Raw genomic sequence first — 14,882 nt, 5'->3', positions numbered from 1 at the left:
ATCCTTTGGGGTGCAGGGGCAAAAAAAAAAAAAAAAAAAAAAAGAGAGAGAGACTGAACACTTCTCAGTTATCTAATTGTATTATCAGTCACAGGATGAGGTAATAGTTATTTACATAGTGATTGAGATGAAACCATGTGTCTCTGACTTAGCAACACACTATCCAGTCAGCCCTCTGTATCGTCAGGTTCTGCAGCCACAGATTCAACCAACCATAGATAAAAGATATTAAAAAAAAATCCAGAAAGTTCCAGAAAGCAAAACTTGAATTTGTCACTTGCCAGCAACTATTTTTACATAGCATTTACATCGTATTTACAACTATTTACATGGCATTTACTTTGTATTAGATATTATAGGTAACCTAGAGATGATTTAAAGTATAGGGGAGGATGTGCATAGGTTACATGCAAATACTATGCCATTTTATATAAGGGTCTTGAGCATCTGTGGTTTTTGGTATCCCCAGGGGTCCTGGAACCAATCCCCTATGGATACCAAGGGATGACTATACTTGGTGGTAAAGTAATAGTGACCCTGCTCTAAGCTTCTCTGTGTCTGACTAGAATTAAATGGAAGCTTATACTGCAGCTGAATTCCTAGAAACCCTGAAGAAGGGGACTTCTTAGGGAAAAAGCCCATCTCTAAGATGGGTAGTGAACTTGGAGACTACTCAGACAATAAGTAACCAAATAAGCAAATTTCTGAAGTCTCAGCACCTAGAGCTTATAAGGAGGGGAGAGGGATGCTAGTAGTATTTCTTGATTCTAGAAATTACAACAATAGTAGTCACTATTGACGTTTAACAACAGCTCTGATGGGGAGGAGTTCTGATTTGTAGTACTGGGCAATCTCCACGGTGTAAATGCTCCCATTGTGGCCAATTTCAGTCTGCTGATAATGGCTCACAAACATTGTTCCAAGCATTTGACATGCATTAACTCATGTAACCTCACAACAATCCTGTGAAGTCTTGTTATCATCCCCGTCGTACAGACGGGAAAAAACAGGCACAGAGAGGTTAAGCAGCTTGGCCAAATTTATGCCTAGTGAGTGATGAACTGAGATAGGCTGGCTTCAGTCTGTTCCAGTGTCCTAACCACTATGCACCAATGCCTTCAGATTTTTAATTATTCAGGCTGGTAGTGAAGTCTCCACTTCAGAGGAGAGAAACATACATATGACCTGAATTCTTAGAGAAAAAGTAAGAAACTATTATACATTTACTTAAAAGATATGATTCTCCTTTCTAGAGGGCATATATAGCATAGAGGACAAGAAAAGAGACTTCGAAAGCAAAAAGCTTGAGTTCAAATGCTGACTCTGCCATTCACTAGCTGTGTGACCTTGGGCAGGTGACTTAACCTCTCTGAATTACAGTTTTCTCCTCTGTAAAATGGAGAAGAATGACACCTGCCTTATAAAGTGGTCAGTATTAAATTAGTTAATACACATAAAGAGCTTAGATCAGTACCTGGCACCTAAACACATTCAAATGGTAACTATCATTATCATAATTTCTATTATCTCATGGTAATTCTGCGGGTCATAGTGCATTGAAAGTGTTCAAATACCTAGTAATAAAGACAGCATTCACTGAGCATTTTCTTTGTGCTGATCACTGCACTAAGTTACAAAGTTAAGCAGCTTTTGCAAAGTCACAACTAGTAAACATACTTTCAGCCTCTGGCTACCAGAGGCTCCCTAGCATTAACTCAAATTCATGCAATCCTAATGGCAATTTAAGAGACCTGTTTTATTTTGTAGCTGGGTGTTTGTGTGGGAAAAGGGCTACCAGGAAATGGACTCTGTGGTCAGCTCTGTTACTGCCAAAGCCAAGGGTGTAACCATGACCAATACTTCTAAACTTGGATTCCGGATCTGGGATGTGGCCGATTATGTGATTCCAGCTCAGGTAAGCCTCCCACTGTGTCTCTGTCTAAAGCTCAAGCCTCTAGTTAGCTGCTTTCCCTTCACCTTTGCACTCTTTTTTTTTTTTTTTTGCGATACGCGGGCCTCTCACTGCTGTGGCCTCTCCCGTTGTGGAGCACAGGCTCTGGACGCGCAGGCTCAGCAGCCATGGCTCACGGGCCCAGCCACTCCGCGGCATGCGGGATCCTCCCGAACCGGGGCACGAACCCGTGTCCCCTGCATCGGCAGGCGGACTCCCAACCACTGCGCCACCAGGGAAGCCCCACCTTTGCACTCTTGATTAGTGATTGGCATGCCCAGAATTCTAACATCACCAATGCCCAGACTGATTGTTTTAGTCCAAGAAAGCAGTGCAGACAGACCTCTTTTTGGCTTAGGGTCTAATAGGTAATATTCAATCAGCTACGTTTCTTCAGCCCTAAAACATGGCTGGCTTAAACAGAGGAAGCTTTCCATATGGACATCTGAGTCTGTCACCGGACTTGAAAAGTAGAAAAGCACATGTTTTAAATCCTGGGAAAAATGCAGGTGGAACTATCACCTTTCCACATTTTGTGGTTTGCTTTACTGTTGTAAACCCACAAGGTAAATCTTTTCAGACAGCGTAAAAACTTTAACAGCCCGTAGAGACCCAAAGCCAAAGAAGAAGGAAACAGCCATACCCATATAGGATTCCATCAGGAACATAGGGAAGGGAAGAAACTGTTTGATGCAGCATCCTAGTCTCCCGTCTGTTAATCCACAAAGCTCCAAGTTAAATATTGACTCTCTTTAACCATGATAAAGGCTCTGATCCACAGTCAAACCCCACATATCCCTCCAGATGGCCAACGTGCTAGGGTGACTGGGGTGGCCACATGCAGATAAGCTGCCAACTCTTGGCTCAGAGCAAGGACTTCAGAAACTCTCTCTTCAAGTGTGTTCATTTTCCCTCTACCTTCTCAAGAGAAGGTTCTTGTGGGGTGCCCAGAGAGAAATCAGAGCTAATAAGCCATAAAGGTCAAATGGAACAGGGGATTCATAGTTTGCTGGAGGAAGCTGGTGCTGTTGGCATGCACCTGTCTCTACAGAGAGACTTCTGCTTCCTACGAAGCCACGGCCTCGTCCTGGCAGGCTCGGAATATCACACTCCATCTGTTTACTGGACCCACAGAAGGGTACGGCCCCCTGCTTCTGCCCCTCAGTGGAAAGGAGCACACAGCAGTTCTGCCTTCCATCTCGGATCGGAGCCGGGGGCCGTGTGAGTCCCACAGGGCTCTCTTCTTGAGCTTTCACGATATCCTTCTGCTCCTCCACAGATGGAACACAAACATGTATTTGCACCGCATCTACTCGGCTCATCTCCAGACTGAAATTTCCCTAAACTTAAAATAGATAAGAAATAGGAAACAAAAAGTAAACCACGCTGACTTGTTCAGGTCTAACTCAGGAGAGACGCAGGAACAGCCTTCTGTAAACACCAAGCAAGCAGTGTGTCTACATATGGAACACGGGAGCCTGCTGGGGCGCCTGACCCGGGCCTCCTGCCACATTCTCACGCCCCCTCCTGCGGCCATTTCCTCATTTACCAACATGCTTTGTTCCAGGTCTGTCTTTGAAAGATGCCAACTATTCCCAGAGCGTCTACCACCTTATCAGACCTGGGAGTGGAGATGTCTACAGACCCTTTGGTCCCTGAGTTTCCCTGATGGCTCCCAGCACTGACTGCTCTTCTCAGGAGTATGAAATGTTCAGAGCATTTCATTTTAGAGCACCAGCACCCAATAAGGAGGAGGTCCAACTAGAATTTGCAGGGTCTTTGTCTTTTTTTCCTTATACTGGGAGGTCACTGTTAGCAATTCTTCAGTCTCATCCCCAAGTGAATTGCTCTCCAGAAACTTTAAATCAACCATTTGGCACCTTCACACTTAGGAGGAGAAAACAGAACCTTCTCAAAAGGAGAAGTGTCAGGCTTCCCTGGTAGTGCAGTGGTTAAGAATCTGTCTGCCAATGCACCAGGGTTCAAGCCCTGGTCCGGGAAGATCCCACATGCCGCAGAGCAACTAAGCCCGTGCGCCACAACTACTGAGCCTGCGCTCTAGAGCCTGCGAGCCACAACTACTGAAGCCCGTGTGCCTAGAGCCTATGCTCCACAACAAGAGAAGCCACTGCAGTGAGAAGCCCGTGCACCGCAACCAAGAGTAGCCCCTGCTCGCCGCAACTAGAGAAAGCCCACGCGCAGCAACGAAGACCCAACACAGCCAAAAATAAAATAAAGAAAGAAAAAAAAAGGAGAAGTGTCAATGGCGAGCCCTGATTGGGCCTTCTGTATAGAATGTTTTATGTATTTATTTTAGTTCCTGTTAGGAAAGAGAACCAGCCTAACTTGAGACCTTTGAGGTCTTGTGTTTCTGCGCCTGTGAGGTAATCCGGTTGGCAGAGGATATACTGAGTACTTATTGACTCTTTTCCCTCAAGTCAAGCTTTATTAAGGAACCATTTCAGGGTATAGACATGTTTTTTTAACCTGAGGTGAAATTCATGTATCACAATATTAACCAGTTCAGAATGAAAACTTCAGTGGCATTTAGCACATTCACGATGTTGTGTACCATCACGTCAGTCTAGTTCCAGAACATTTTCATCAGTCTAAAAGGAAAGCCCCCACTCATTAAGCTATCATCCCCTTGTCCACCTTCTCCCTCACCCCCTCACAACCACTAATCTACTTTCTGTTCCTGGATTTGCCTATCCTGTACATTTCACATCAATGGGATCATACACCATGTGGTCGTTTGTGTCTGGCTTCTTGGACTCAGCATCACGTTTTTGAGGTTCATCCACATTGTAGCCAGGTCTGTGCTTCATTCCTTTTTATGGCTGAGTCATATTCCCTTACGGGTATGGACCACAATTGGTTTATCCATCCATCCGTTGATAGACACTGAGTTGTTTCCACCTTTAGGCTATTGTGAATGGTGCTGCTGTGAACATGTGTGCAAGTATTGGAGTCCCTGTTTTCAGTTAGGTTATAACTCTCATCGGTGAGAATGGGAGACCCTAAGATCAGTGTTTTTAACTGTTTTCTGCATGGCACAGCGGGGAAGTGAAGGCACTGTCCTAGTTAAGGGCCTTCCCTGTGGCTCTGCCTGGCTCCTCTGCAGGTAGTATGCAGCACTCTCCCCTCTGCCTGCTTTACAGGAGGAGAACTCCCTCTTCATCATGACCAACATGATCGTCACCATGAACCAGACCCAGGGCCTCTGTCCTGAGGTAGGCAGCTTCTTGGGGAAGAGCCTCGGGTCTCATACTTACCTCTCTGTGCCTGTCCCACTTTGGGTGGGACCAGGCCATGTGAAACCTGTTTTCACTGGTTCTTCTTCTTCCAGATTCCAGATAAGACCACCGTGTGTGAATCCGATGCCAACTGTACTGCTGGCTCTGCAAGCACCCACAGCAATGGTACAAACCTGTGGCTGCGACTCCACAGTAGATGCTTAGCCTGGGGAGGGTAGCCCCCGACCAAACTGCCTGCCCCGTGGGCCCCCTCTCAGAGGGAAATCTCCAGAATGGAGAAATCCCCCACACGAGCCTGGGAGAGCCTGGTGTCCAGACTGGGGTCCTGGGGCCCTCTCGACATTTATCTCTGTCATCTGCACCCCAGAAGCCATCCCAGATCTTGCCCTGTCCTGTGGCTCTGCATCACCCCAGCCCTGCAGTTGGCAAAGCAGTGATGTGGCTAGGGCTTAGACAACTCTTTTCCTCCGATTTGAATTTCTGGATACTGTCTAAATCCCAGAATTAGACTAGCTCAAGATTGACTGCATAGGATACATGGTGGAGTTTCTACTCTGCCTCACAAAGTAGAAAGTAGGAGACCCCCATAGACCTGGGTGCCCCTCGCCCCTGTAGGAGTTGCGACAGGAAGGTGTGTGCCGTTCAATGAGACCATGAACACATGCGAGGTGGCAGCCTGGTGCCCGGTGGAGGATAACGCACAAGTGCCAACGTGAGTCCTGCCAAAGGGACAGAAGTGTCCTAAATGCTGGGTCTCGGGCCTGAGAGAGGTGGCAGGGGAGTTGTGGCTTTGTGCTCTTGGTGTCAGCCTGTAGAGTGAGGCTTCCCTGGGCTGGTGGTTCTCAACCACAAGGCAGCAGCCCTCAGTAGCTAGTGGGCCGCGGTGTTTGTCACTCATGATAAGAGTGCAGATAACTTACTGCTAGTTAGGCCTCTGTCAGTTGCAAGTAACTGACAGGAAACAGTTCTCAGGGCCTTAAACGGGTGTGTACACACACACACACACACACACACACACACACACACACATGCACAGTGGGGGCGGTATGTTGTTCAACTAACCACAGAGATCCTAGAATGGCTAGACCTGGGGCTCGAAGGACAGCATCCGAGTCACCACCTCTTGGCTCTGCTTCCCTCCGTGGTGGCTTCGTTTGCAGGACCCATGGCATAGTCCCTAGTCTCCCTGCCCAGCTGTCCGTAAAGATTCTAGACCTGTCCATCTTCACAGCTTCAGCCACATCTGTCAACCCATCCAACCCATTACTGTGGCTGGGGGATGGATTTTGCTTATGGCTCAGGCCTAGGTCATGTGCCTTCCTAGCTAGGTGGGGAGTCAGACCCACCAAAATGACACAGGTTGAGAGTGGGGGAGGTGTGGCTTTTAAAGGAAGTGTGCGGTTCTGTTACCAGAAAAAAGGTACAGATGCTGGACAGGAAAATTATTAATGTCTGTTAAAGTGTGTTTTATAAACTAGAGCAGGTTCAAGGTTGCCTAGAATAACATTCTTTCGAACTGCCATCAGCTGTGCTGTGAGTGGGCGGAGTCAGAAGTAAGCTCTCGGAACTGCTGGCAACCTGGGGCCTTTCTCACTCAGCGTTCAGACTGAGGCCTAGATAAGCCCAGGGGAGCAGGTAACCATGTGATCCTCACCCTGGGTGTGTCGCCACACAAGAGAATGGTGAGGACTGTGGATTGCTGAGGGCAACAGCTCCGGCAAGGGAGGGAATCCTAGCATTCTGGAGCTGGAAGGGACTTTATGGAGCCGGTGGCCATGTGTGGCTACTGAGCACTTGAAATGCAGCTGGGTCCAAAATGAGCTCTCAGCGTAAAATACACTCCAGGTTCTGAAGGCTTATTATTGAAAAAAAAAAAAAAATGTAGTATCTCATTAATAACATTCTATGTTGTTTACATGTTGGAGTAACATTATAGATATATTGGCTTATTACAGAAAAGTTCATTTCACTTGTTTCTTTTTATTTTTGGCCACGAAGCATGTGGGATCTTAGTTCCCCGACCAGGGATGGAACCAGCGCCCCCTGCAGTGGAAGTGCAGAGTCCTAACCACAGGACCGCCAGGGAATTCCCTCTTTTTACTTTTTAATGTAGCTACTAGGAAGTTTTAAATTACAGTGTGGTTTGTGCCTCACAGTATATTTTCACCGGACAGTGCTCTTATGTATGTTTTTAATGGAGTATAATTGCTTTGCAATGTTGTGTTAGTTTCTCCTGTACAATGAAGTGAATCAGCTATGTGTATGCCTATATCAGCGCTGTTATAGATCTAATCCAGCGTAGGGTGATTTTTAAGTGTACACTGATACACAAAATTTCAGCACTGAGTCACATGGAGAGAAAGGTCTTCCCATCTCCACTCTTATTCAGCCCCTAGCTGATATCAAGGAGGAGATTCTGGTCTGGAGTGTCTTCAATACCTCTCTGTCCCTCGCTGATTTCCATTTCTCACCGAGAACAAGCCCCAGGCTCAGCACCTCGGGCTGACAAAAATATGTCAGCTCGTAATGACATTGTTCTTAGTTATATTTATTTGAACGATGACCTCTAACTTGTGGCAGACGATATTTTTTATGGTCATGATGGAAAGTTTTACTTCAAAATGAATGTCAGTAAAAAAAAAAAAAAAAAAAGTGAGTTGATCCTAAAGGTGGAAACAACCCAAATGTCCATCAACAGATTGTGGTGAACACGTACAATGGAATGTTATTGAGCCATAAAAAGGAATGAATAAAAAGCTCTGACACAGGCTACCACAGGGATGAACCTCGAAAACATGCTAAGTGCAAGAAGCCAGACACAAAAAAGTCACATACTGTCTGATCCCATTCATATGCAATGTCCAGAATAGACAAATCCATAGAGGAAGAAAGAAAGTAGGTTGGTGGTTCCTGAAGGCTGAGGGGAGGGGAGAATGGATAGTAGCTGCTTGACGAACAAGCAGTTTCCTTTCGGGGTGATAAAGATGTTCTTGAACTAGATAGAGGTGATGGTTGTGTAACACTGGAATGTGCTTCATGCCACTGAATTGTATACTTTATGAATCTTTTTTTTTTTGCAGTACGCGGGCCTCTCACTGTTGTGGCCTCTCCCGCAGAGCACAGGCTCCAGACGCGCAGGCCAAGCGGCCATGGCTCACGGGCCCAGCCGCTCCGCGGCACGCGGGATCCTCCCGGACCGGGGCACGAACCGGCATCCCCTGCATCGGCAGGCGGACCCCCAACCACTGCGCCACCAGGGAAGCCCTGAATTGTATACTTTAAAATGTTTAATTTTATGTTCTCTGAATTTCACCTCCATTTTTTTTTAAAGGAGGGTTAATCTTAAAGACAAGTATTGCACATGAGGCACACAGTGGTACAGGGAGTGACAGAAGTTTGAGAAACGTTGATATAGTCCATCCCCTTGATACAGGGACGAGGGAATTCAAAGCCCCAAAAGAAGTGCCTCGGTCAAGGTCTTTATCAGCGGTAGCGGCAGGCTCAGCTCCCCACATTGTGTGGCCTCATCACTGGCCTTGCTCCTTTCTCAGGGTGGGGAAGACTGCTGAGGTTTTTTATAGCTTCAAAGATTCCACCTGGGGGGCTTCCCTGGAGGTCCAGTGGTTAAGACTCCACGCTTCCACTGCAGGGGGCACGGGTTTGATCCCTGGTGGGGGAACTAAGATCCTGCATGCCATGTGGTGCAGCCAAACAAACAAACAAAAAGCTTCCACCTGGGTCAGGGGGCCCCCCCACCGGGGAGTCAGTCTACAGTGCCAGATCCTCCTGGAGAAACCCTCCAAAGCAGTGGGGTCCCCTTGGGAAATTCAGCTCCTACTGTCAGCAGGAGCTGACGTGGCACTTCCAAGGTGTGGTGCAACAGCAGACATGCACTTTTTGTGTCAAGCCTGTAGGTGAATTCACTTTTGCTTTTGCTTCTTAAACCAGATCTGTTGAGCATTCCCAAGAATACCTGAGGGAGGTAAGCCCTGAAACCCAGCACCTGCCGGATGAGTGATTTCTAGTGAGGCCACGAGGCACCACCAGTCCCGCCCTTCGTTAGCTATTCCTCAGGTTCTTAAATTCCCACTGCCTTGAGGAAGAGGCCCTGCCCTTCCATGACTGGAAGAAATCAGAAACCTTGGTTTGCAGTCTCCTCTCTTGACCTGGTGTTTATGCAGAGGAAAGTAGAAAAGACGAGATATGTTTTACTTTCTTCTTGGCAAAGTGACATTGTAAGACACATGGGTATGCGACTTAAAAATATTACCTAGGGGGCTTCCCTGGCGGCGCAGTGGTTGAGAGTCCGCCTGCCGATGCAGGGGACACGGGTTCGTGCCCCGGTCCGGGAAGATCCCACATGCCGCAGAGCGGCTGGACCCGTGAGCCATGGCCGCTGAGCCTGCGCGTCCGGAGCCTGTGCTCCGCAATGGGAGAGGCCACGACAGTGAGAGGCCCGTGTACCGCAAAAAAAAAATATATTACCTAGGTATATTAGGAGTGTACATATGTTTGTACTTTTGTTAACAATACATTGTAATTTTTTTCAGGCCTGCTTTTTTAAAGGCTGCAGAAAACTTCACTCTTTTGATTAAGAACAACATCTGGTATCCCAAATTTAATTTCAGCAAGTAAGTGGCGGCCAGGAATTCGCCAGTGTCTTGGGGAAACTTGTGGCTCTTCTTTGAGGTTGTCCTTGCCCCTATTTTATGCTTCCTCCCGACTTTAGGAGGAATATCCTTCCCAACATCACCACTACCTACCTCAAGACGTGCATTTATGACGCTAAAACAGATCCCTTCTGCCCCATATTCCGACTTGGCAAAATAGTGGAGAACGCAGGGCACAGCTTCCAGGACATGGCTGTCGAGGTAGGTGTAGGTCCTGGCTTTTCTAACACAGTCTTTGACACATCTCCTTCTAGAATGGGCTCTGAGGAAAGCTCGCTCTGTCTGTTCGCAACCCACAGGGAGGCATCATGGGCATCCAGATCAAATGGGACTGCAACCTGGACAGAGCCGCCTCCCTCTGCTTGCCCAGGTATTCCTTCCGCCGCCTGGACACCCGGGACGTGGACCACAACGTGTCCCCAGGCTACAATTTCAGGTGGGTGTGAGCTTGGGCCCCATTCCTCATGTGCTGGGGGTGATGGTAGTTGCATCACTCCCCAGTGGGGGCCTCCACGCCCACCCAAGACCAGCACTCAGGCGGCACCCCAAGGGCAGGTGGGGAGGCGTGTGCCAGGGAGAGTGGTCCAAGCAGGGCCTTGCCCCTGTGGCATCCCGACCTGTGAGCGCCCTCCTTGCCTTTTCTTGCCTCAAGAACAACTGTCTGCTTTAGCTTTCCTGGGCTGGCCAGCCTCAGCCAGGACCCTGCTGGGGTTTTTTTCATTTTTTTTTTTTGGCTGTGCACTTGTGGGATCTTAATTCCCCAACCAGGGATTGAACCCAGGCCTCCTGCAGCGGAAGCATGGAGTCCTTACCACTGGACCGCCAGGGAAGTCCCTCTGCTAATTTTGAGGAGTGGATGAGGAGTCCAGAGCCCTCTGCGGCCTGATCCATGAATTGGTTTCTTGGTTGATCTGGCCCCCAGAATCTCCCAAGGTGCAGGGGATACAAGTTTTAGCCTCAGGAAAGGCCTCTGCTGGTATTTCCCCGCTAGAAGTGCTGTGTATTGGTTTCCTGGGGCTGCCATAACAAATGACCACAAACTGGGTGGCTTGAAACAGCAGGAATCTGTTCTCTCACAGTCTGGAGGCTGGAAGCCCAGAATCAGTGTGTCAGCAGGCCAGGCTCCTTCCTTGCCTCTTCCAGCTTCTGGTGGCTCCTGACAATCCTTGGTGGTCCTTGGTTCATAGGTACATTACTCAGTCTCTGCCTCTGTCGTCACATGGCCTTCTCCCATCTGTGCCTGTGTCTCTGTGTCCTTTGTCTCTCTTCTTTTACGGACACCAGTCATATTGGATTTGAGGTCCACCCTAATCCAGTATGACTGCATCTTAACTAATTACATCTACAAAGACCCTATTTCCAAGTAGGGTCAGTGGTGCTCTTTTGCTGCTCTTGTCTCCCTCTAGTGGTGATGTGTGGAATCAAATGCACAGAGCATCTGCTGTCCTCTTGAACCATCTGGCTCACTGATAGAAGGGCAGATCCTTGCATTTTTCCCTAGTAAGGGAGTCAGATTTGCATTGCTCTATCTCTACGGTTACACAGTTTCTTGTAGAAACCACTGTGGAAAACCTCAATCTTGGGTTGGAACCCCAGAACAGAGAAGCCGATGGGACCCTCACAAGGACACCCATCCCCCTGACCTCCACCAGCATCAGGCCCCACCTGAGTTCCCCAGGCCTGGACCACGGCATGGAAGTTGTGGGCCAGACAGATCTCAGGCCACAGCTTAGGCTCCTGGTGGATCCCCTGTATAACACAGGCAGCAAATGGTATCGGTCTCAGTGGTTCTCCCCCCAGCATGCCCCTTCGTGTTCTATTTTTGCATGTGGGATCTTAGTTCCCCGACCAGGGGTTGAACCTGTGCCCCCTGCAGTGGAAGCACAGAGTCCTAACCACTGGACTGCCAGGGAAGTCCCCCTCCTGGTGGTCCTTTATAAATGGTTTTATTGAGATACACTTCACATACTACACAGTTCACCCATTTAAAGTGTAGAATTCAGTTGTTTGTAGTCTATTCCCAGAGTTGTGCAACTGTCACCACAGTCAATTTCAGAACATTTTCATCACCTCAGAAAGAAACCCCAGACCCTTTAGCAGTATCCCTCTATCCCTTCAGCTACGTCAATCCCTGGCAACCACTAATCTACCTAATTTGCCGGTTCTTGACTTTCATAGGAATGGACTCATACGATATGTGGCCTTCTGTGACTGGCTTCTTTCACCTAGCATCATGGTTTTTTTCCAGGTTCATCCATGCTGTGGCATTTATCAGTACTTCTCTTTATGGCTAAATAATATTCCATGGTGTGGGTATAACACATTTTGTTTATCCACTCATCCAATTGATGGATCAATGGTTCTTTAATACAAAAAATGTCCAGTGCTGAGATGCTCGGTCCCCCCACCCACAAAGCAGACTTGGCCATCACTGCTGGCTGGCCACCTTCTGTTAGTGGCCAGGGTCTCCTTGATAGAGGCGGGGCTCAGCTGTATCAGGAAGGACTTTCAGAGGAGGAAGTTCCGTTTTAAGTCGTAGGAAGTGAGGGTGATGACAGAGGAGGGATCTCTTCGTGCGCCTTTGTGCCAGCATTCCAGACCCTCTGCCCTGCGGGCCCCAGCGCCCTCCTCCTCAACAGGCCAGCCCTCCTTCTGCGTGGCTCACATGAGCCCGGAGAAGCCCCGAGGTGCTCGAGTGTGGTTCGTTCGGCAGGCAGAGTGAGCCCTAAGCCATTGCCAACTCCACCAGGGCCTTGGGAGTTCACTCTGACGTCCCTCAGCAGGACCCAGAGGCTGTCTCAGGCCTCCCTGTGCCTTTTCCCTCTAACCTGGCCTCCTTTACCAGGTTTGCCAAGTACTACAACGACCTGACCGGCACCGAGCGCCGCACGCTCACCAAAGCCTACGGCATCCGATTCGACATCATCGTGTTTGGAAAGGTAGCTTGGCCGCCGGCTCCCCTCGTTCAGAGCCCACTGGTCCTCTTCTGGGCTGGCCAGGGGCAAGGGGCCCTCTCCCCACCCCTATCACAACTTCTTTTTCTCCCACCATCTGCAGGCTGGGAAATTTGACATCATCCCCACCATGATCAACATTGGCTCTGGCTTGGCGCTCTTAGGGGTGGTGAGTGGCTCACTTAGACCTCTCTGGCCACCCGCCTGGGGCTGTGACCCCCCCCAGCACTGCAAGTTGAGACCCTCTGCTGGCATCCTGGTTCTTCCCCTTGACCCCAGACTTGTTTCTAGGCTCGACCCTCCAGGCTTATTTCCCTTCCCCATCCCCACCTGCTTCCTCCTGCCCTTCTCCAAGACAGCGCCCCTCAGGCCCTAACCTTTTCCCCCCGGAGAGATGGAGGAGCCCTTCATTTCCTTGGAAGATCCCAGGCTTTGTGGGAAGGGGCGCACGTAGCATAATAGGGCCACAGCATCCTGCCTCATTCTTTCTTGCCCTGTGCTGCATTCAGGCGACAGTGCTGTGTGATGTCATAGTCCTCTACTGCATGAAGAAAAGATACTACTATCGGGAGAAGAAATATAAATATGTGGAAGACTATGAGCGGGTAGGTCGCCTCCTGAGCTCCCAGCCGGCAGGAAGGCCCAAGCGGCCTTCCTCGCCTGCCTCTTGTCCCAGCGGTGAGAACCCCTAGGTCATCTAGGTGTGTTGTCCACTCACGCAGTCACATGCAACTCTTGTCGTCTGCTCCATTTCTAGACCACCTATACTAGCCTTTACTTCATACTTTTCTTCAAATGGACTCACTCTTTAAAATCTAGCCTTCATTTTAATCAGTGATGTCTCAGGTTAGTTATGATAATGGATATCATGCCAAAACCTCTGTCCACTCTACTTAAATTCGCCTTGAAGAGAAAGAGGGGTTGGGTACCCCTGGGACCTACCTGAATACGCTCAGTTGTGAAGGGCTGTCCAGACGTCCTCAGGGAAAGTGCCCGATTCCCACCTGCCCGAAATGGTCCAGGCTTGCCTGCGGGCAGCACAGGGCGGTGCACATGTATCCATATCAACTGACGATAAGCATATTGTTCTTTGCAGGGTCTTGGCAGTGAGACGGACCAGTGATGCCCACCCCACACCTGGGCTCTCCTTGGCCCTCATCAGAGCACAGCAAGGAGGGAGAAAAGGCTGCCTGCCATGTCACCCCAGAGGAAGTTCCAGATTCTGAGTCAGTCTCCACAAGTACTGCAGGGTTGCCCAGCTGCTCCCATGTCTTGTGTGTAGGGTTTGCGTAGTAAACCACTATGCACATTGGTCACCTCCTGTCTGTGGCTGGGTCACCTCCTGTCTGTGGCTGGGTCACCTCTGCCGTTCCTTCTCTTTGGGGTCACTGGGGCAAGCTCTGGCCCAAGGGCAGTGAAGTGGCTGTGGCTACAGTGCCGAGGACTTCTCCAGGGCCGGGTCTCCTCAGAAGTTTCCATCTCCAGCCCCCTTCGAGACAGGCCCAGTCCTCCGAGGCCCGGCAGCTCCACTCAAGCACTGTATAAGGAAGGCGGGACACCTGGCTGTGCTTGTAGCTCTTCGGCACACCAGGGCTGCTGTTCCCCTCCCCCCACCAGAGGCTTCAACCAGGAGGTCATGAGGCGGAGCTAGTGTTTTTCCTTTGAGAAGAGCTACATTGAGATGACTGAGGACCAAACATTAAAACAAATGATTTTCTTAATCTCTGTGTGGTTTCACAGCGTGAGCTAGAACTTTCCTTCCTTCCCCTTTACTTGGACCAGTAAATCCATTTGTTATCCCAGCTCACTGTGCTCCTGAAACAGTCTATTGCTGGAGCTTAGGGTTTTTTTTTTTCGACTTTAACCTTCTCTTAAAACCTAAGAAGTGTGATCTTTGTTAGCTTGTGTTCCTATAGAGTTTACGAGATTTTTTTTCTGTGGTGTACCGTTGTCTTACCGGTGCTTATATTTTACATAAAAGTGTGGGTCTACACTACAGGGAACAGTTTTAGGTGACATGAAGGTGGCTTATCCTCCCTCCTCCTCATTT

General features: G+C 49.0%; 1 protein-coding gene across 1 annotated transcript in view; it reads left to right on the top strand.

Moving 5' to 3' along the window:
- Nucleotides 1–14,553, top strand: part of P2RX4 (purinergic receptor P2X 4) — a 17,003-nt gene extending 2,450 nt beyond the window's left edge. The window contains exons 2-12 of the mRNA XM_024758552.1: nt 1,768–1,915; nt 5,113–5,184; nt 5,301–5,373; nt 5,824–5,920; nt 9,759–9,839; nt 9,938–10,079; nt 10,178–10,314; nt 12,724–12,817; nt 12,936–13,001; nt 13,342–13,437; nt 13,929–14,553. Of these exons, the coding sequence (XP_024614320.1) occupies nt 1,768–1,915; nt 5,113–5,184; nt 5,301–5,373; nt 5,824–5,920; nt 9,759–9,839; nt 9,938–10,079; nt 10,178–10,314; nt 12,724–12,817; nt 12,936–13,001; nt 13,342–13,437; nt 13,929–13,955 (1,033 nt within the window). The 3' untranslated portion in view covers nt 13,956–14,553. The remainder of the gene's footprint in view (nt 1–1,767; nt 1,916–5,112; nt 5,185–5,300; nt 5,374–5,823; nt 5,921–9,758; nt 9,840–9,937; nt 10,080–10,177; nt 10,315–12,723; nt 12,818–12,935; nt 13,002–13,341; nt 13,438–13,928) is intronic.
- The last annotated feature ends 329 nt before the right edge of the window (nt 14,554–14,882 follow it).

The sequence above is a fragment of the Neophocaena asiaeorientalis genome, unplaced genomic scaffold, assembly GCF_003031525.2.
Source record: "Neophocaena asiaeorientalis asiaeorientalis breed wild unplaced genomic scaffold, Neophocaena_asiaeorientalis_V1.1 scaffold77, whole genome shotgun sequence".
In the NCBI taxonomy this organism is placed as follows: domain Eukaryota; kingdom Metazoa; phylum Chordata; class Mammalia; order Artiodactyla; family Phocoenidae; genus Neophocaena; species Neophocaena asiaeorientalis.
The sequence above is the reverse complement of the archived record's forward strand: the minus strand, read 5'-3'. Positions and strand labels throughout refer to the sequence as shown.